Source organism: Saccopteryx leptura, chromosome 2 (assembly GCF_036850995.1).
Source record: "Saccopteryx leptura isolate mSacLep1 chromosome 2, mSacLep1_pri_phased_curated, whole genome shotgun sequence".
In the NCBI taxonomy this organism is placed as follows: domain Eukaryota; kingdom Metazoa; phylum Chordata; class Mammalia; order Chiroptera; family Emballonuridae; genus Saccopteryx; species Saccopteryx leptura.
In genome coordinates this window covers 367,642,959-367,666,226 of record NC_089504.1, presented here as the reverse complement: position 1 = coordinate 367,666,226, position 23,268 = coordinate 367,642,959, and the positions used below count along the sequence as shown (strand labels likewise).

Below are 23,268 nucleotides of genomic sequence, written 5' to 3'. Positions count from 1 at the left end.
TGGATTAGAAACCCATTCATGGAAGCTTCAAGTGATTTTGGTTAAACATTAACAGAAGAAGAACTGGCAGCTACATCCACTGATCGTGGATTGATGATTAAACATAAGAAATTGTTTCTTGAAGCTTTTTGGATTTCTATAAAAGAAGAATATGTGGCCATATCTAAAAAAGCTTTGAACATTTTACTACAATTTTCAACATCCTATTTATGTGAATTAGGATTTTCTACCCTCAACACAATTAAGAATAGAAAGAGAGAAATTCTTCACTGTATTGACAAGGAAATGAGAGTTCGCCTTTCAAATATATGCCCAAACATTGAAGAAATTGCTAAAACACATCAGGCTCATGTTTCTCACAAATACAAGAAAAAAAAAAAAACTAACACATTCGTGCCAGGACCTGCTGAATTTACTAAATCTTACTACGATTGTATCTATATATATATAAAAAGAACTTTTTTGTCATTTTTTTAATTAACTCCTCTTTTTTACGAATTCTAAAAAGCATAACTCAAAAAATGTAACATAAAAATATTTTTTAATGTCAGAATAAATTTAATTTTGTCATTTATTTTGTTTAATTACCATAAAAGCACATTTGGACTTTATATTTTTTTCTTTAATATCTGACTTAAATATTATAACATATGTCTCAGAAATTTGTATATAGTGCACCTACAATTATTTGTAGGATTTTAAATGCGCCCCGACTTCAAAAAGCTTGAGAACCATTGCTAGACTCTACCAGAGGTTTTATTTCAGTGACCAAGCCCAACAAGCAGCCAACAGACAGAGGCAGCAGGAATCAGGACTTAGGGGAACTTGGTCTTTTAAGTAGACCTTCCCCCAGGCCCAGAGTGGGTAAAAGCCAGGCTAGGTATGCAGCTGGTATTTCTATGTGCACCTGGGCCCAGCAGAGGCAGCCACAAACTCTAGAATGCTTGTAGCTCCAAGAAGGTTGCTGAGGGCCAGTCATGGGCAGTGCCTCCCCCTGGTCTGTGCTGGCTTCCTGCCAGGGAGGCCCAGGACTGGCATATCCAGGGGCCAGCTGGGGAAAGCTTCAGTTCAGGTCCTAACAACCCTTGCTAGAGTGGTATCCTAAGGAAAAGCTCCTCCCACCAGGCCCAACTGAGGTGAGTTCCACTGTCTGTGATCAGCACCGGCACAGAGGCTCATGTGCATTAGATAGGGTGGAGCTTCACAACCAGCCGGCCAGGGCACTGGATATTCTGTCCTGCTAGGCTAGATTTCATAGGGGGAAAGGAGAGAGGCTTGGAGCATGGACATTTAATGTGTGGGTCCCTGTGAGTCTATTGTTGGATCTGGTTGAGGGGCTTAGCCACCTTCAGCAGGGGCACAGTCAGCCACAGGAGAGGACTCTCTCAGTCTTCCTTCCTGAGATCAGGGTCTCACCAGCGAAAGAACCTCTGCAGAGGGGACTGTCAGCCACATTCAGTCTGAACCTGCTGCTCACCTTGCTGGGGAGAAATAAAATTTGAATATCCAGCAGTAGCTGAGGGATTAAGCTCTGGAGTAGGGGCCACATTCCCTGTACTAAGCTCCTGAGCAAGAGATCCCTGAAGTAGGGGGTCCTGCTAATGTTTTCACAACCTCAGCTGCCCTAACCCACCAAGCGTGCAACCTGTAGAGTGGTTGGTTGGGTGAGGCCAGTCTGAGCCCATACTACAGTCTTACTACAGAAGACTTTGTGGGAAGATCAGGCAGCTGCAGAGGAGAAGGAGCAGCTGAAAAGTGGAGACAAATCTTACAGAGCTTGAGCTTTTACGGAGCTGCTGTCATCTCTAAGCAGGATCCTTATACAAAGGTTGGCCCCTCCCACACTACTCAAGCGCAGAATATGCAGACACAAACAGCAAAAAGTGCAGTAGCGGCAAACAGGTAGCCCACAGGGGGTTAAAAACAACAGCTGACGCCAACCCAAGAAGATCTAGAGCCAACACAACTGGTAGTGGGTGGCACACAGTACCAATCCTAGACTCAGCTACCTACACAAGCAGCATGCCCAAAGGTGGAGTCTAGCAGGCACCAGACACTGTGGAGAATAAATACACCCAACAGGACAGACATTGCACAGTGTGTAATACACATGATCAAGGTTGATTCTTACAGCTAGTAGCCTGAAGGGATAACCAAACCCACTAAAGGACCAACTACATTTAATATTCACATACAACAAGAGGGAAAATAGTACCATCAAGAAGCATTCCTAGAACAAGAAAAACAGGTGGCCTAGAGGTCAGTACCACCAAGCCCATATTCTTCATAAAGACACCACAAAAATTTCAAAGCCAGATAGAGCTACCTAATAAACAGACAAATGCGACCCAAATGAATCAAGAGAAATCCCCAGGAAAAGAACTGAATAAGATAGAAGTAAGCAAACTACCAGATGCAGAGTTTAAAATAATGATTGTTAGGATGCTCAAAGATCTTAGAGAAACAATGGAGGGACATAATGAGCACCTAAATAAAGAGATAGCAAGCATCAAAAAGGACATTAAGGCCCTGGCCGGTTGGCTCAGTGGTAGAGCGTCGGCCTGGCATGCAGAAGTCCCGGGTTCGATTCCCGGCCAGGGCACACAGGAGAAGTGCCCATCTGCTTCTCCACCCCTCTCCCTCTCCTTCCTCTCTGTCTCTCTCTTCCCCTCCCGCAGCGAGGCTCCATTGAAGCAAAGATGGCCCGGGCGCTGGAGATGGCTCCTTGGCCTCTACCCCAGGCGCTAAAGTGGCTCTGGTCACAACAGAGCGACGCCCCGGAGGGGCAGAGCATCGCCCCCTGGTGGGCAGAGCGTCGCCCCCTGGTGGGCATGCCGGATGGATCCCGGTCGGGCGCATGCGGGAGTCTGTCTGACTGTCTCTCCCCGTTTCCAGCTTCAGAAAAATACAAAAAAAAAAAAAAAACGGACATTAAAATCATAAAAAAGAACCAGTCAGAGCCTGACCAGGCGGTGGTGCAGTGGATAGAGCGTCGGACTGGGATGCAGATGACCCAGGTTCAAGACCCCGAGGTCGCCAGCTTGAGCGCGGGCTCCTCTGGTTTGAGCAAAAGCTCACCAGCTTGAACCCAAGGTCGCTGGCTCCAGCAAGGGGTTACTCGGTCTGCTGAAGGCCCACAGTCAAGGCACGTATGAGAAAGCAATCAATGAACAACTAAGGTATTGCAACGTGCAATGAAAAACTAATGATTGATGCTTCTCATCTCTCTCCGTTCCTGTCTGTCTGTCCCTGTCTATCCCTCACTCTGACGCACTCTCTGTCTCTGTAAAAAAAAAAAAAGAACCAGTCAGAAATGACAAATACAATATCAGAAATGAAGACTGCACTAGAAGGGAGGCTGGATGAAGCAGAGGATTGAATCAGCAATTTAGAGGACAGGATAAACCAAAAAACAGAAGCAGAGCAGCAAAAAGAAAAGAGGCTCAAAAAGACTGAGGAAACTCTAAGAGAGCTTTGTGACAACATGAAGAGAAACAACGTCCATATAATAGGGATTCCTGAAGGAGAAGAGAACAAACAAAGGATAGAGAACCTGTTTGAAGAAATCATAGCTGAAAATTTCCCTAAATTGAAGAACAAAAAAGTCACACAAGTTCAAGAAGCACAGAAAGTCCCATTAAAAAGGAACCCAAGGAGGCCTACACAATGACACATCATAATTAAAGTGCCAAAGTTAAGAGGCAAAGAAAGAATACTAAAAACTGCAAGAGAAAAACAGTTAATTACCTACAGAGGAGCCCCCATAAGGATGACATCCAATTTTTCAACAGCAACACTTGAGGCCAGAAGGGACTGGCAAGAAATATTCAAAGTGATGCAAAACAAGAACCTACAACCAAGACTTCTTTATCCAGCAAGTCTATCATTTAAAATTGAAAGAGAAATAAAAAGCTTCCCAGGCAAAAAAAAAAAAAAAAAAAACTAAGGAATTCATTACAACCAAACCGGTACTACAAGAAATGTTAAGGGGCCTGCTATAAAAAGAGCAAAGGGCCCTGGCCGATTGGCTCAGTGGTAGAGCGTCGGCCTGGCATGCGGGGGACCCAGGTTCGATTCCCAGCCAGGGTACATAGGAGAAGCGCCCATTTGCTTCTCCACCCTCCACCCTCTCCTTCCTCTCTGTCTCTCTCTTCCCCTCCCGCAGCCAAGGCTCCATTGGAGCAAAAGATGGCCCGGGCGCTGGGGATGGCTCCGTGGCCTCTGCCCCAGGCGCTAGAGTGGCTCTGGTCGCAGCAGAGCGATGCCCCGGAGGGGCAGAGCATTGCCCCCTGGTGGGTGGAGCGTCGCCCCTGGTGGGCGTGCCGGGTGGATCCTGGTCGGGCCCATGCGGGAGTCTGTCTGACTGTCTCTACCCGTTTCCAGCTTCAGAAAAATACAAAAAAAAAAAAAAAAAGCAAAGGAAAAAAAATGTAGAAAAAGAGGATTGTAAAGTTAAAGAATAAAATGGTAATAAATAAATATACATCAACAATAACCTTAAATGTAAATGAATTAAATGTTCCAATCAAAAGATATAGGGTAGCAGCATGGATAAGAAAACAGGACCCACCTCAGAACAAAAGATACACATAGACTCAAAGTGAAGGGATAGAAAAAAGTATTTCATGCAAATGGAAATGAAAAAAAGCTAGGGTAGCAACACCTATACCTGACAAAACAGACTTTAAAACAAAGGCTATAGTAAGGGATAAAGAAGGTCACTACATAATGATAAAGAGATCAAGCCAACAGGAGGATATAACCATTGTAAATATTTATGCACCTAAAATAGGAGCACCTCTTCCTATCAATCAATCCAAAAATCATCCTGGGTACACTATACTGTAAATATAGTTTAATAAAAACCCTAGATTGTGAATCTAGTAATAGGGTCTAAACCCCCTTATTTACCAAAGAAGTATGCAAGAACTGCTAACTCATGTCACCGCGCCCAAAACCACGGCTTTTTCAAGCTTTTAAAGGATAGTAGTTATCCGTTGGTCTTAGGAGCCAAATAAAGCAGATTTTGATAGACATAAAGGGTGAGATCAATAGCAATACTATATCAGTAGGGGATTTTAATATTCCACTAGCATCAATGGGTAGATCCTTCAGACAGAAAATAAACAAAAGAAACAGTGGCCGCCCTGGCTGGTTGGCTCAGTGGTAGAGCGTCGGCCTGGCATGCAGAAGTCCTGGGTTTGATTCCCGGCCAGGGTACATAGGAGAAGCGCCCATTTGCTTCTCCACCCCTCCCCCTCTCCTTCCTCTCTGTCTCTCTCTTCCCCTCCTGCAGCCAAGGCTCCATTGGAGCAAAGATAGCCCGGGCGCTGGGGATGGCTCCTTGGCCTCTGCCCCAGGCGCTAGAGTGGCTCTGGTCACAACAGAGCGACGCCCCGGAGGGGCAGAGCATCGCCCCCTGGTGGGCAGAGCGTCACCCCTGGTGAGCGTGCCGGGTGGATCCCAGTCAGGCGTATGCAGGAATCTGTCTGTCTCTCCCCGTTTCCAGCTTCAGAAAAATACAAAAAAAAAAAACAAAAAAAAAAAAAACAAAGAAACAGTGGCCTTAAATGATACACTAGATCAATTAGATTTAATAAATATCTTCAGATCCAAAGCAGCAGAATATACATTCTTTTCAAGTGCTCATGGTACATTCTCTAGGATAGACCACATGTTAGGACACAAAACAAGTCTCAATAAATTTTTAAAAAGATTGAAATCATATCAAGCATCTTCTCTGATCACAATGGCATGAAACTAGAAATCAACTACAATAGAAAAATTGAAAAACATTCACACAATTGGAGGCTAAATAGCATGTTATTAAATAATGAATAGGTTAACAATGAGGTCAAGGAGGAAATAAAAAATTTCCTTGAAAAAAATGATAATGAACATACAACAACTCAAAATTTATGGGACACAGCAAAAGCAGTCCTGAGAGGGAAGTTCATGGCATTATAGACATACCTTAAAAAGAAAAAACTCAAATAAACAACTTAACCTTGCATTGAAAAGAACTAGAAGAACAACAAATAAATCCCAGAGGAAGTAGAAGAAAGGGAATAATAAAGATCAGAGCAGAAATAAATGACAGAGGCTAAAAAAAAATACAAAACATCAATGAAACCAACAGCTGGTTGTTTGAAAAGGTAAACAAGATTGATGAACCTTTAACTAGACTCATCAAGAAAAAAAGGGAGAGAACTCAAATAAATAAAATTAGAAATAAAAATGGAGAAGTAACAACTGACACTGCAGAAATACAAAGGATTATAAGAAAATACTATGAAGATCTATATGCCAAAAAATTGGACAACCTTGGTGAAATGGATAAATTCCTTGAAACATACAATCTTCCAAGACCCAATCTGGAAGAATCAGAAAACCTAAAGAGACTGATTACAACAAATGAAATTGAAACAGTTATCAAAAAACTCCCAACAAACAAAAGTCCTGGACCAGATAGCTTCACAGGCAAATTTTACCAAATATTCAAAGAAGAACACCTATCCTTCTCAAGCTATTTCAAAAAATTCAAGAGGAGGGAAGACTTCCAAGCTCCTTTTATGAGGCATTATTCTCCTTCCAAAACCAGGTAAAGACACTACAAAGAAAGAAAACTATAGACCTATATCCCTGATGAATTTAGATGCTAAAATTTTCAACAAAATACTAGCAAACGGGATCCAGCAATACATTAAAAAAATCATACATCATAATCAAGTGGGATTTATTCCACTTTGCCAGGGAGGAAAAGCTGGTACAATATTTGCCAATCAATCAATGTGATTCATCACATAAACAAAAGGAAGGATAAAAATCACATGATTATATCAATAGATACAGATAAAGCATTTGATAAAATCCAGCACCCATTTATGATAAAAACTCTCAGCAAAGTGGGAATATAGGGAACATACTTCAACATAATAAAGACCATCTATGACAAACCAACAGCCAACATCATACTCAATGGACAAAAGTTAAAAGCAATCCCCTTGAGATCAGGAACAAGGCTGGGGTGCCCCCTTTCACCACTCTTATTCAACATAGTTCTGGAAGTTCTAGCCACAGCAATCAGACAAGAAGAAAAATTAAAAGGCATCCAAATTGGAAAAGAAGAAGTAAAACTATCATTATTTGCAGATGACATGATACTGTACATAGAAACCCCTAAAGTCTTAGTAAAAAAACTGCTAGACCTGATAAATGAATTTGGCAAGGAGGCAGCATATAAAATTAATATTCAGAAATCAGTGGCATTTTTATACACCAACAATAAACTGTCTGAAAGAGAAATTAAGGAAACAAACCTCTTCACTATTGCAACAACAAAAAAATAAAGTACCTAGGAGTAAATTTTACCAAGGAGGTAAAAGACTTGTACACAGAAAATTATAAGACATTGAAAAAAGAAATTAAGGAAGATACAAACAAGTGGAAGCATATACTGTGTTTATGAATAGGGAGACTAAACATCATTAAAATGTCTGTATTACCCAAAGCAATCTATAGATTCAATGCAATTCCTATTAAAATACCAATGGCATACTTCTAAGATATAGAACAAATATTCCAAAAATTTATATGAAACCAAAAAAAAAAAAAAAAACCCAAACAAACCACGAATAGCCTCAGCAATCTTGAAAATGAAGAATAAAGTGAGAGGCATCACACTTCCTGATATCAAGTTATACTACAAGGCCATATTAATCAAAACAGCTTGGTACCAGCAAAAGAACAAGCATACAGATCAATAGAACAGAACAGAGAACCCAGAAACAAACCCACACTTTTATGGTCAATTGATATTTGACACATTTGAAATGGTGTTGGGAAAACTGGACAGGTACATGCAGAAAAATGAAACTAGACCACCAACTTACACAATTCACAAAAATAAACTCAAAATGGATAAAAGACTTAAATGTAAGTTGCAAAACTATAAACATCTTTGAAGAAAACATAGACAGTAAACTCCCCAATATCTCTTGTAGCAATATTTTTGCTGATTTATCTCCACGGGCAAGTGAAATAAAGGATAAAATAAAGAAATGAGACTATATCAAACTAAAAAGCTTCTGCACAGCAAAAGACACCATGAACAAAATAAAAAGACAACCCACACAATGGAAGAACATATTCGCCAATAATCTGGTAAGGGGTTAATAACCAAAATTTATAAAGAACTTCTAAAACTCAACACCTGGAAGGTAAACAATCCAATTTAAAAATGGGCAAAGTTTTCTAAACTTGAATAGACACTTCTCCAAAAAGGACATACAGATGGCCAATAGGCATATGAAAAATGTTCAACATCACTAATCATCAGAGAAATGTAAATTAAAACCACAATGACATACCACCTCACACCTGTCAGAACGGCGCTCATTACCAAATCAACACACAGTAAGTGCTGGCGAGGGTGTGAAGAAAAAGGAACCCTCCTGCACTGCTGGTGGGAATGCAGACTTGTACAGCCACTGTGGAGAACAGTATGGAGCTTCCTCAAAAACTTAAAAATGGAACTGCCTCAGCCCTGGCAGGGTTGGCTCAGTGGTAAAGCATCGGCCTAGCATGCAGGAGTTCCAGGTTCGATTCCCGACCAGGGCACACAGGAGAAGCACCCATCTGCTTCTCCACCCCTTCCCCTCTCCTTCCTCTCTGTCTCTCTCTTCCCCTCCCGCAGCCAAGGCTCCATTGGAGCAAAGTTGGCCCGGGCGCTGAGGATGGCTCTATGGCCTCTGCCTCAGGTGCTAGAATGGCTCTGGTTACAACAGAGCGATGCCCCAGATGGGCAGAGCATCGCCCCCTGGTGGGCATGCCGGGTGGATCCCGGTGGGGTGCATGCAGGAGTCTGTCTGACTGCCTCCCCGTTTCCAACTTCAGAAAAATACCAAAAAAAAAGAAAAATAAATAAAATTCTTATCTTTCAAAAAAAAAAAAAAATGGAACTGCCTTTTGACCCAGCTATCCTACTTTTAGGAATATATTCTGAGAATACCAAATCACTGATTCAAGAGAGGATATGCATTCCCATGTTTATTGCAGCACTGTTTACAATAGCCAAGATCTGGAAACAGTTCAAGTGTCCATTGATGGACAAGTGGATTAAAAAACTGTAGTACATATACACAATGGAATACTACACAGATGAGAAAAAGGAAATCCTACATTTTGCAATGGTATGGATGGAACTGGAGATTATTATGCAAAGTGAAATACTCCAGGCAGAGAAAAACAAATATGATATGATCTTACTTAGATGTGGAATCTTATGAACATGGTGAACTGAGGAATGGAATAGAGGCAGAGATGGGTTCACATGGAACAGAGGGACAGCTGTCAGAGGAAAGGGGGTGAACAGATGGGATCAGAGAAGGCAAAGGGATTACTGAAATTATATATACATAACACACAGATACAGATAACAGGACAACAAATCCCAGAGGGAAGGGAGGAAGGAGTTAGGGGGAGGGGGACAAAGGGGCTGTAATGGGGGCACATTGTTGGGGGGTGAGGGTCTTATATTGAGTAGGACACTTGAATCCATGTTAAGACAATAAATTAATAAACTTAATTTTAAAAAACCTCAACAAAACTAACAACTTGTAAGATAAAAAATACATTGAAGAATATGTTTGTATTTATTAAAGAAATGGAATCAATAATCTTTCAAAACAGAAAGCAGCAGGCCTATACAAGTTTACTGGTAAATTCTACCAAACAATTAAGGAAGAAATTATACCAACTGTCTAAAATCTCTTTCAGAGAAAAAAAAAATACTTTTTAACTCATTCTAATACCAAAACCAGAAAAAGATATTACAAGAAAACTAAAGACTAATAATTCTTATGAACACAGAGGCAAAAATCCTCAAAATATTAGCAAATCAAACTTGACACTATATAAAAAGAATTATGGTATATACCACCACCAAGTGGGATTTATCCCGGGAATGTAAGGCTTGTTCAACATAAAAAAAATCAATCGATCACATCAACAACCTACATTATTTTTAAAAAATCACATTCTATAGATCAGGGGTCGGGAACCTTTTTAGCTGAGAGAGCCATGAATGCCACATATTTTAAAATATAATTCCGTGAGAGCCATATAACGACCCATGTACGTTACGCATTATCCAATAAAAATTTGGTGCTGTCCTGGAGGACAGCTGTGATTGGCTCCAGCCACCTGCAACCATGAACATGAGAGGTAGGAAATGAGTGGATTGTAATACATGAGAATTTTTATATTTTTAACATTTTTTTAATAAGAGATTTGTCTGCAAGCCAGATGCAGCCCTCAAAAGAGCCACATCTGGCTGGCGAGTCATAGGTTCCCGACCCCTGCTATAGATGCAGAAAAAGCATTTGACAAACTCTAACCATTTATGACAGAAAATCAGTAAATTAGGAATAGAAGAGAATTTTCTAAAATTGATAAAGAATAATTACAAAAAAAAAAACTATAGCTAACATCATACTCAAAGGTGAGAAACATGAGAAACAAGATACCAAGATACTTTCTCACCCTGAAGATCAGGAACAAGACCAGGATGCCCCTCTCACCACTCCTTTTCAACATAGTACTGGAAATCCTAGCTAATACAATTAGACAAGAAAAGGAAATAAAGATTTACATACAGATTGAAAAGGGAAAAATAAAACTGTCTTTGTTTACAGATGACATGATTGTTTATGTTCTTCTCAACCTGATCTATAGATTCAATGCAATCCTAATACAAATCCCAGCATGTTATTTGTAAATATTGAAAAACTGATTATACGGAGAGGCAAAAGTCCCAGAACACTCAACATAATATTTAAGGGGAGGAACAGAGTTGGAGGAAAGATGATATTCAACTTCAAGACTTACTGTAAAGTTATAGTAACCAAGACAGTACAAGAACAGACAAATAGAAAAGTGACACAAAACAAATTGTCCAGAAGTAGACCCTAATAAGAATAGTCAGTTAATCTTTGACAAAGCACAAGATAGTCTTTTTAATACATGGTATGGGGACAACTGAACATTCAAATGAAAAAAAATAAATCTAGACTCTGACTTTAAACCCCTCACAAAAACTGAATCTAGACCCTGACCTTAAACCCCTCACAAAAACTAACTCAACATGGGTCATAGAGCTAAACATAAAACACAAAACTATAAATTTCAAAACTAACTTGAGAAAATCTAGATGATCTTGGATACAGTGATGACATTTTAGATATAACACCAAAGCCATTATCAATAAAAGAAACAGATGATGAACTGGACTCCATTAAAATCAGAAACTTATGCTCTACAAAAGAATGAGAAGACAAACCACATACTGAGAGAAAATATTTGCACAACCCCCCACATCTGATAAAGGACTATTATCCAAAATATATCAAGAACCCTTAAAACTAAACAACAACAAAAAAAAAAAACAACCTAATTAAAAAATGGGCCAAAGACCTGAACAGATACCTTAACAAAAAAGGTATACAGATGGCAAATATGTATATGAAAAGATGCTCCATATCATATGACATTAGAGAAATGCAAATTAAAATGAGATTATTAGCCTGACCAGGTGGTGGCACAGTGGATAGAGCGTTGGCCTGGGATGCTGAAGACCCAGGTTCAAAACCCTGAGGTTGCTGGCTTGAGCACGAGCTCACCAGCTTGAGTGTGGGGTTGCTGGCTTGAGCATGGGATCATAGACATGACCCCATGGTCGCTGGCTTGAGCCCCAAACCTCTGACTTGAGCAAGGGGTCACTGGCTCAGCTGGAGCCTCCTGCTACCCTACCCCCCACCCCCGTCAGGGCACATATGAGAAAGCAATCAATGAATAACTAAAGTGCCAAGTTGATGCTTCTCATCTCTTTCCCTTCTTATCTGTCTGTCCCTCTCTCTCTCTCTCTCTCACTAAAAACAAATAAAAAAACAAGATATCACTACACATCTATTAGAATAGCCAAAATTTGGAACACTGACAACACCAAACCCCAGAGAGGATGCAGAGCAATAGGAACTCTCATTCGTTGCAGGTGGAAATGCAAAATGGTATAGCCACTTTATTAAACATACTCTTTAAAAACATTATTTTACTTATTGATTTTAGAGAAAGGAAGAGAGAGAAACATCAGTTTGTTGTTCCACTCATTTTTGCATTCATTGGTTGATTTAAAAAATGTTTTTTAATTTTTCCATTGATTGGAGAAAGAGAGAGAGAGAGTGAAGCATCAACTCATTGTTCCACCTAGTAGTTCCATCCAGTTGTATTCATTGATTGCTTCTTGTACATGCCCTGACTGGGGATCAAACTCATGTCTTGGCACACCAGGATGATGCTTTATATACTGAACAACCCAGCCAGGGCTCATTGGTTGGTTCTTATATGTTCCTTGACTGAACCCGGAATCCTGGTGTACTGGGACAATACTCTAACCAAGTTAGCTGGCCAGAACTAAACATACTCTTGACATATGATACAGCAATCATGCTATTTAATACTTTATATTTACCCAGAGTTAAAAACACATCCACACAAAACCTGTACATCAATCTTTATAGCAGCTTTATTTATAACTGCCAAATCTTGATCTTTGTCCCTTAGAATTCCCTAAGCAATGAGAGTGACAAAGGTGTCTTTTGTTATGTTAATTAGATGGCTTCTGAACTGCTCCTAAGGGTCAAAACTGGTTGCCAGTGGAGCCAAGCAAAATGATTAAAGGGCTAGAACTTTCTGTCCCATCCCAGACCTCTGGGGCGAGGAGAGGGCCTACAGGTTAAATCAAGCAGCCATTAATCAATTATGACTATAATGAAGCCTTCATAAAAACCCAAAGGGACAAGATCCAAAGTGCTTCTGGGCTGGTGAACATGTGAAAGGCGGGAGGGTGGTCCACCTGGAGAGAGTATGGAAACCCCAAGCCCCTTCCCACATATCTTGTCCTATGTATCTCTTCCATCAGGCTGTTCCTGAGCTATACTTCCTTTCACAATAAACCAGTGATCTAGTAAGTAACATGTTATTCTGAGTTCTGTGAGTCATTCTAGCAAATGAATCAAACCCAAGGAAAGGGGGTTATGAGAAATACAGGTAACAACTTAGATTTGCAACTGGCATCAGAATTGAGTTGCCAAGAAGTCACTGAAAACTCTAATTTATAGCTAGTCCAGTGGTTCTCAACCTGTGGGTCACGACCCCGGCGGGGGTCGAACAGCCAAAACACAGGGGTCGCCTAAAGCCATCGGAAAATACATATTTATTATACATTTTTAAATAAAATGTAACATACTGCCTGAGCTTGTGACTGATGGTTGAAGGTTGGGGGATGCAGCTGGGTCTTGTAGGACTGAACCCTTAACTTATGGAATCTAATGCTATCTATGGGTAGGTAGTGTCAAAACTGAGTAATACTTAAGACACTCTGCTGATGTTCAAGAATTGTTTGTTGGTGTGATGGTTGACCTCCTCAAGCTGGACTTGAGTCTCAGAACCCAATTTACCATATTAACAAACTAAGAAAGCAAAACTACAGATGACCCTTAAACAATAAGGGATTTAAACTAAGTGGGTCACATATATGGATTTAAATCCATATATTCAAGGGTCAACTTTATATATATATATAAATAAAATCATCTCACTTTTTAGAAAGAAAAAAATGACAAAATACAACATCCAGTCCTGATAACAATTTTCAATAAATGAGAAAACTTTCTCAGTTTGGTAAAGGGAATTTATGAAAAAGCTACAGCTAATGGTAATCATACTTAATGGTGAAAGACTAAATGCTTTCTCTCTAAAATCAAGGATTGTACACTTTCATTACTTCTACTCAATACTGTATTAAAGGTTCTAGCCAGCGTAATCAGGCAAGAAAGAGAAATAAAAGACATTGAGATTTAATGGAAGGACTAAAATTATCTTTATATGAAGATAAAATGATCATCATGTTAAAAAATCCAATGAACCCTGGCTTGGTAGCTCAGTCAGTTAGAGTGCCCAGTCCCAATATGCCAAGGTTGCGAGTTTGATCCCCAGCCAGGACACATATATACGAGGGCCAACCAATGAATGCATGGACTAAGTAGAACAACAAATTGATGTTTTTCTCTCTTTCTCCCTCCCTTCCTCTCTCTCTAAAATCAATAAATATTTTTTTAAAAATCCAATGGAATCAAGTAAGTTTAATAAGGTCTCAGGATATAAGATCCATACCCAAAAATCAACTGTGCAATTCCATATACTACCAACAAAAGGAAATCAGAAATAGAAGGAAAAAAGAGAAACAAAACTATAAAGTGGCAATAAATATAAATATGTCAATAATCACTTTAAATGTGAGTGGATTAAATACTCCAATCAAAAGACACAGGGTAGCTGAATAGATAAGAAACAAAACCTATATATATGCTATTTACAAGAGACCCACTTCAGATCAAAAGACACACACAGACGGAAAAGGATGGAAAAAGATATCTCATGCAAATAGAAACAAAATAAAAGCTGGGGTAGCAATACTTATATCAGACAAAACAGACTTTAAAATAAAGGTTATAACAAGAGATAAAGAAGGACATTTCATCTACAATAGCCAAAATATGGAAGCAGCCTACATATTTGATAGATGACTGAATAAAGAGATGGTACATACATACAGTGGAATATTACTTGGTCATAAAAAGAATGAAATCTTATCATTTGCAACAACATGAATAGACATAGAGGGTATTATAAGTGAAATAAGTCAGAGAAAGGCAAATACCATATGATTTCACTTACATAGAGAATCTAAAAAACTAAATAAATGAACAAAACAGAAACAGGCTCATGGTTGCAGAGATCAAACTAATGGTTACCAGACAGGAAGGGTTTGGGGGTCTGGAGAACTGGGTGGAAAAGGTGAAGGGATTAAGAAGTACAAATTGGCAATTACAAGATAGTCATGGGATGTCAAGTACAGCATAGGGCAGGGGTCCCCAAACTGCGGCCCCCTGAGGCCATTTATCCGGCCCCCCGCCGCACTTCCGGAAGGGGCACCTCTTTCACTGATGGTCAGTGAGCAAAGCGCAGCATCGCTCACCTACTGTACTACTTCCGGTGACGTGGGACGCACATGTCATATCACTTGTTACAGCTAGCAGTGACAAATATGGAACTGGATATTGACCATCTCATATGGTCAATATCTGCTATGACCAAAAGCAGGCCCATAGTTCCCATTGAAATACTGGTCAGTTTGTTGATTTAAATTTACTTGTTCTTTATTTTAAATATTGTATTTGTTTCCGTTTTGTTTTCTTTACTTTAAAATAAGATATGTGCAGTGTGCATAGGGATTTGTTCATAGTTTTTTTTATAGTCTGGCCCTCCAACGGTCTGAGGGACAGTGAACTGGCCCCTTGTGTAAAAAGTTTGGGGACCCCTGGCATAGGGAATACAGTCGATAATGTAATAACTATGTATGGTGCCAGGCTGGTTCTAGACCTATTAGGAGGGATTCACACTCTAAGTTATATAAATGCCTAACCTCTATGTTGTACACCTGAAACAAATGTGATATTGAATGTCAACTGTGTTTCAAAAAAATTTTTTTTCCAAAAGGGAGTAAGAATATAAAACATTGCTACCCTGGATGTTTGCACAACAAAACAAGTGGACATCCATATTTACATTTTGAAGAGACTCCTGAAAATATTACAGGCAAACTGCATTAAAAATATATTCTTATAATTTCAACAACTCAGAGACTCTTCTTGTTACTCAGTCATCTGCCATATGATAATGTATACTATTAATCCTTTACAAAGTTAAAATAAAATAGAGACAAACCTTTTTTGTTTGGTCTCTATGAATTCTTTTCTTTTTTATTTATTAAGAGAGGAGAGAGAAATAGAAACATCAATTTGTTGTTCCACTTATTTATGCATTCTTTGGTTGATTCTTGTATATGCCCTGACTGGGGATCGAACCCACAACCTTGGCATATTGGGACAACTCTCTAACCAACTGAGCTACCAGCCAGGGCCTGGATTCTTTCTTCTTGAGCAATCACAGAAATTTACTAATATCATTATCTTCAAATAAAAGGAATTTTGTTACTAAGATTAAGAAACAAATTTATTTAAGAGGTTAAAGAGGTGCCCTGTTAGAAAAATAACTTCTCAAAGAGGTGGAAGAATCTTCCTCTTTGACAGAACAGGATTAAGGTCTAATCTAGCATGGTCTAAATCCTTGCCTGTTGATTCTGTTTTTCTGGTCAACCTTTCTCTCTGTCTCCCCATTTCTTGATTCTGAGAGTATTCTTCCTATTGATTTCTGAAATCACTACTAAAAAATAACTGAATATTTCCTATTGGACTCTAGTTGGATTTCCTTTAAGCAGGTAAATGTATACTACCCACCTCCACATCCTTCCTTCCTGGCAAATCTGTTTTATGGTACTCCATTTACCTGGTGCACTAAGCTATAAACCTGGGAATTGTTTTTGAATTCTCTGACAAAATGTTATCAGTTCTATTACTCATGCTTTTAAAACTGCTCCTCCTCATTACATTCCCAGCAGTGGCTCATCTGAAAGGCCAGATAAAACTTTACAGACTCCAAAGAGGTTAGATGATGGAATCAAATAAATCTGAGGTTGAATCCCAGTTCTGCCATTGCTAAGTAAGATCTTGAACCTGTTACTTAACCTCTCTAGAGTTCATTTTATCATTGGTAAAATGAAAAAATAAAATTTACTTCATAAAGTTACTGGAGTGAGGAAATGACCTAATGCCTCTAAAACACTCAACACTGTGGCTGGCACATTGTAAACACTCAATGCTCAATGAATGAATGGTGGTTACTCCTACCCTGCGGGATTATATATCAATTAGAGATGATTATGTGAAATGTTGACACACAGCAAGAAATTTATAATATTTAAAAAAATTTAATTTCATCTCTCATCTTCTAAGTGTATTGACTTACATAATCTCCTAACACAGGCGTGGCCAACAGTTTTTGCCCCCGGGCCAGATTATAAAGAAACCTTTTTTCATGGGCTGGACAAAATATTAAAATTAAAAAAATGTTAAATACAAAAATGATTCGTGTAAAGCCAGTAGCCACAGCCATCATCACAACTGTCTGGCCCATGCAGGTTCGCATTAGATTCGGACAGACGGTAATGAAACAACGGAGCTAAGAACTGGTGAGCCATTACCTTTATCCTAGCTTGCACCCAGTGGGCAAGTAAAAACACACACTGGGCTCCAAAACCCATTCATTCAGTGCTCACAAAGCTACTGACTTATCCAAGTTTCCTAGAATCAAAGGTTTCTAGCTCACTAGCCTTATTCACCTCTGTTCTCTGCACAAACTCTGCACAAACTGGCTTCTCCTTCAGCACTCCACCATCTTGGCTGCTTTTCCTGGCCTCCTCCATGTGGCCTTTCTCTGCTCTCCTTTCTCTGCTCTCTCCTCTAATGCTAATCTCAGGAACCAAGAGAGCAAGCTCCTGGTCTGCCCCACTTTATAGTACAGAAATCAAAAACTTTAATCCAATATACAAACAAGGAAGTCTCACGTAGGGAGGGAAAGGCTTATTTAAAACTAAGCCTTAGGCTATAACGACCCTGCCTGCTTACAGCCTGTCCCCCACACCCAATGGAAACTATAAGCGAGCAAACATATACATGATATTTACAAACTTACTTGACCAACAATTTATTTAAGTAAACAAAATTTTATTATGTAATTTGTTTATGAATAAATGTGAATGAAAAAATTTAATAAAAATATTATTTTAATAAAAATATTATTTTAATAAAAATATAATTACATATCATATAAATATCCACACTATATCGCAATCAATCGAAACAATATTTAATTAATAGAATGAGCTTTGAAGGGGTTATATCGCAAATAAAACAATTATTTTGTTTTACAAACAGCCTGGACACGTTTTCCGTTATCAACTGCAGCTATTGTCTATGCTACAATGCCACTTGATTCAGCACACATGACCACAGAAATAACGAATTGTTTGACCTTGGGTGCGCATTGGCAAACTCCGCCTAAAAGAATGTGGGTTTCATATCACTGCTAAATGTCATACAGTGCATATTGAGTACAGACAAATATAAAAGTTGTAAATCTTTTTTTTTAACAGAGACAGAGTCAGAGAGAGGGATAGATAGGGACAGACAGACAGGAACAGAGAGAGATGAGAAGCATCAATCATCAGTTTTTCATTGCAACACCTTACTTGTTCATTGACTGCTTTCTCATATGTGCCTTGACCACGGCCTTCAGCAGACCAAGTAACCCCTTGCTCAAGCCAGCGACCTTGGGTCCAAGCTGGTGAGCTTTGCTCAAACCAGATGAGCCCGCGCTCAAGCTGGCGACCTCAGGGTCTCGAACCTGGGTCCTCTGCATCCCAGTCCAACACTCTATCCACTGCGCCACTGCCTGGTCAGGCTGTAAATCTTTATAATGGAATTTTTTAAAAAAATAAAGAAGTATCGCAAATCCATTCAACCAATTATTGGAAGTTAACCCTAGATTAGTCAATGTGGAATTCTTTTCCGCGTATCACTATCTTCTTAAATATCTCAATTTCCAATAATCAAAGATGCTTCCGCTTCTGAGTAGCTGAGATTTTAAAGTAGCGGAGAATATTAAAAATTTAATCGCAGGCACATAAACTCATTATGTGAGCCGATCTGGCCTGCGGGCCGTATGTTGGCCATGCCGGTCCTAACATCTACTTTCAGTCATTTTATCTATTCTCCACAATGCCTCTAAATAGCTCTTTTCAGGATAAAATCCAAATTCCTTCTCATGACATACAAAGCTCTTTACCATCTTATCTGTCCTTATTTCTTGAGGCTCAGCTTCTGCCATTACATTAGCCCTAATCCCAACCAGAAGTATCATATTCTCTCAAGAGTCAATCCTTTCCAGTGCAATTCCTTTTGGGTAGAATTCCCATCTATTCTTTTCCCCAACTCAATTTTCATTTTTAGCATACTACTGCTTCTGGTCTTTGAAAACTCAGGTCAGGAAGTCTTCCACGTCCTGCTACATCATACCCCTATTGTGGGTTCAAATCAAAGTCTCCGTGCTCTCATATAATATTGAAACTTTTTTCTTCTAATGGCATTATGAAAATATTTTATTTTACTAATATTTTACTTGAGGTTTTTATAAGAGAAATTAATCTGTAACACTGTTTTTGGTATTTTTTAAAATAAATGTGCAAGTTAGGTTGGTTTTGTTATACTGGCCTCTATAACTATTTGGGAAAGGTTCCTCATTTTCCATTATCTTGAATATTTTATGTAAAACTTGGTGTAACTTTCCCCCTTAAATATTTGGCAACTAACATTTATTGAACACATACTATGTGCCAGGTTCTGTATTAAGCACATTTACATGTTACTTCATTTAATGGTCATAGCAACTTTATGAAGTATATACCATTATGACAGTGGTTCTCAAGGTGTGCACCAGGGTGCACTGGTGCATCCTAAAAGATTTCCAAGTGCACCCTATAGTGTTCCAGAGAAATATTTGCCTGTTGGAGACCAAAATACCAACAGGGATTTTGGAGTTTTGATTTTGGGGGGACAGAGGTGTGGGGAATTGGCTGTAAACTGACAGTCTACCCAACCCTTCATCTCACTTGCCTGATTAGGTGGCAAAAGGCTGTCAAGCCATGGTGCTAGATTGTTTACACTATCCCCCATGTTCCCTGGAAAGACTGGAGGCAAGTTTCTTTTATCCTTTGGTGTAAAGTTAAGATGATATGTATGGTGGGGGTTTTCTGCACTCAACACAAGATTAAAAAGAGAGGAATTCTTCAATGTATTGATGAGGAAATGAGAGTTTGCCTTTCATATATATGCCCAAACATTGAAGAAATTGGTAGGACACATCAGGCTCATGTTTCTCATAAACACAAGAAAGAAAAAACTTAACACATTCACGCTGGGACTTGCCGAATTTACTAAATCTTACTAAGAATGTATCTATATATATAAAAAGATAACTTTATTGTCATTTTTTAATTTCTTAACCCCTTTTTATGAATTCTAAAAAGCATAACTCAAAAAATGTAACATACGGCCTAGCGTGCGGAGGAGCCGGGTTCGATTCCCGGCCAGGGCACACAGGAGAAGCGCCCATTTGCTTCTCCACCCTTCCGCCGCGCCTTCCTCTCTGTCTCTCTCTTCCCCTCCCGCAGCCAAGGCTCCATTGGAGCAAAGATGGCCCGGGCGCTGGGGATGGCTCTGTGGCCTCTGCCCCAGGCGCTAGAGTGGCTCTGGTCGCAACATGGCGACGCCCAGGATGGGCAGAGCATCGCCCCCTGGTGGGCAGAGCGTCACCCCTGGTGGGTGTGCCGGGTGGATCCCGGTCGGGCGCATGCAGGAGTCTGTCTGACTGTCTCTCCCTGTTTCCAGCTTCAGAAAAATGCAAAAAGAAAAAAAAAATGTAACATAAAAATATTTTTTAATGTCAGAATAAATTTAATTTTGTCGTATTTATTTTGTTTAATTACCATAAAAGCACTCTTGGACTTTACATTTTTTCTTTAATATTTGAGTTAATTATTATAACCTATTTCTCAGAAATTTGTATATAGTGTGCCTACAATTATTTGTAGGATTTTAAATATGCCTCGACTTCAAAAAGTTTGAGAACCACTGCATTATGATAATAATCCTTTATATAGAAGAAACTTAGGCTCATAGATGTAACTCTCAAAGTCACAGAGCTGGTAGCCAGCAGAGCAGAGACTTGAATACATATCTCTCCATGTTCTTAATGACATGCTATACTGCCTTGTTATATAGCTACTTAATATATGGTATTGTAATTATCTGTTCGTTTACCTGCCTCCCCATTAGTCAGTAAAATATATCTAGTAAGATTCCTGAAAAGTGAGATGTCTTTCATTTTTTGCATCCCTTAAGTCTAGCATCATGTCTTAACAGTTAACAGATGCTTAATAAATAGCTGTTAAATAAGTGAATAAAAGTATATCTTTTGATTCTTATTATAACTGAATGAGGTAAAGCAGCTTGTAACAGTTTCTGTTTAGAAAGCAGATGTATATTTTAAAATGCTGCTAAAGAGCTTTTAAGTTAAATCATATAACCTCCATGCAAAAGAAGACATAAATGATTTAGTTTCAATCAGAAAAAAGTCAAAAATAATTTTTGTAAACTGTCAACAAGATTTAATTTTCTGAAACTATCTGTAAGAGAGAACTTCATATATTTTCTAGGGTCAAGCATATAAATCCAAGAAGAAAAAGATTATGCATTGAGAAAATGGCAATAAAACAAAAGTCTTAGGCAGAAAAGCTTTCAAAAAAGGTCAACAGCACAGCTAAAAAAGGATTCCCCATTGACTATGCCATGTGGTAGACATGTCATAAGAAGGTTTAGTTTAGACATAAAATAACCATAGCAAGGATGTCTTGGCTTCAGTTGAATGAACTTAACTAAATTTCCATTCTATCTTTTGCCTTATGAACCTAGCTAATAGTAAGACTAATATGGTCTACATATAGGAATGAACTGCTGAGAGTCAACATCCTTAGATTCTTAAACTGTTATCCAGGGAGATTATATAATTTTATCCTAAAGAACATCAGGAACAGAAAAGATCCTCAAAATATTTAAATAGAATCCTGCCGAAAAGCTACCCTAGACAACTTCATGAGAATTTTTCCAAGCCTCCTCTATCCCAATCCAAAACACACATACACACCCAAATTTTTTTTATTGCAACAGTTTTTGTCAAGTTGTTTTAAGGACAACAGTATTATAACATATCTCAACAGAAAAAGAAAGCATCTGAGAATAAAAACATATCAAAGGAATTATTAAACACATCACAAGAACACAATTCTCATTAGTGGATTGACCATATAAATATTTTAGAAGTCCTTATACTCTCTATTGCAAAATAAACACGACATTCAGCAGCGAGGGGCCCCTTACAATGCAAATATTGCTCAGGTTCCCAAAGTCAAATATACTAATGATTTTTAAAAAAACAAAAACTTTTTTTAAATTAAGAAATGCAAAAAGACTAGAAAAAATTATTTATTTCCACCAACCAAAGACAATTAGTAATCTCTTGGAATGTTTTATTTTAGTCACTTTTTCATCATCAGTGCTGTAAGCAGAAAGCTTTCTTTTCACTGGGTCCATGGCTTAGGGGAAGTTCGGGATGTTAAAGAAGCTGCCCTGGGGCAGGAGGCAAAAGCTCAGGCAGAAGCTCCAAGGATGGGGCCTTCAGTAATGCTCTTCAACAAAGGTCATCGGGCTAATATTTTACTTGGCACTTTCACACTAATGTTCACCTGAGAAATTAATCGGTAACGTTGCTTTCTCATAATGTCCTTATTAGGCTGTTATTAAGGTTATTCTGGTCTCTACAATTATTTAGAAAGTATTTCCTGTTTCTCATTCTCTAGAATAGTTTATTTAAAACTTGGCAATACTTTTTCCCTTAAATATTTGGAAAAAATCTGCTTGAAAAGACAACTGAGCCTGGACCTGAACCTAAATTTTTAAATAATTAACTTAATTCCTTTAAGAGATATGGGAATACTCAGATTTCTATTTCTTCTTTCATCCATTTTCATTTTTCAAAAAGATTTTATCTGTCATATCAAAATGATCAAATCTTTAGTGTAAAGCTATTCACAATATATTTAATATCTCTAGGCTCTGCAGTAATGGCTCCTTTCCATTCCTAATATTGATAAATTGCGGTTTCTCTTGTCTTTTTATTGATTAGTAAAAATATATATACTTTGCAAAACTACATTTTCAAAGAACCAATTTTTGGCTTTATTGATTTTCTCCATCATACATTTATTTTCTATTTCACTGATTTCTGCTCTTTATGACTGCTTTCTTCTGGTCTGATTTGCTGTTTTCCTAGCTTCTTGAGATAGAAATTTAAAACTAATTTTTAGTCTTTTTTACTTTTTTTAAAAATAATTTCAATTAGAGTTTATAGTCAGTATTATTTGTATTAGTTTCAGGTGTACAGCATAATACTTAGACAATCATATACTTTACAAAGTGTTGCCCATAAAGTTTCCAGTACCCACCTGGCACCAACAGTTACTATAATATTACTGACTAGATTCCCCTGCTGTACTTTACATCCCTTTATTTTCAGACTCTGTATGCCTTCTGATCTCAAGTGGGTCTCTTGTAGAATGCATATATATGGGTCTTTTTA

General features: G+C 38.6%; 1 protein-coding gene across 5 annotated transcripts in view; it reads right to left on the bottom strand.

Annotated features, from left to right (window-relative positions):
• CCDC15 (coiled-coil domain containing 15) overlaps positions 1-23,268 on the bottom strand; it is a 99,071-nt gene that overhangs the window by 6,193 nt on the left and 69,610 nt on the right. The window contains exon 12 of one of the 5 annotated variants that reach the window (XM_066366473.1): positions 22,212-22,375. The exons of the other annotated variants lie outside the window; for them this stretch is intronic. Coding sequence (XP_066222570.1) covers positions 22,372-22,375 — 4 coding nt within the window. The 3' untranslated portion in view covers positions 22,212-22,371. Of the gene's footprint in view, positions 1-22,211; positions 22,376-23,268 lie in introns of those variants that run through there. 5 annotated transcript variants of the gene reach the window in all.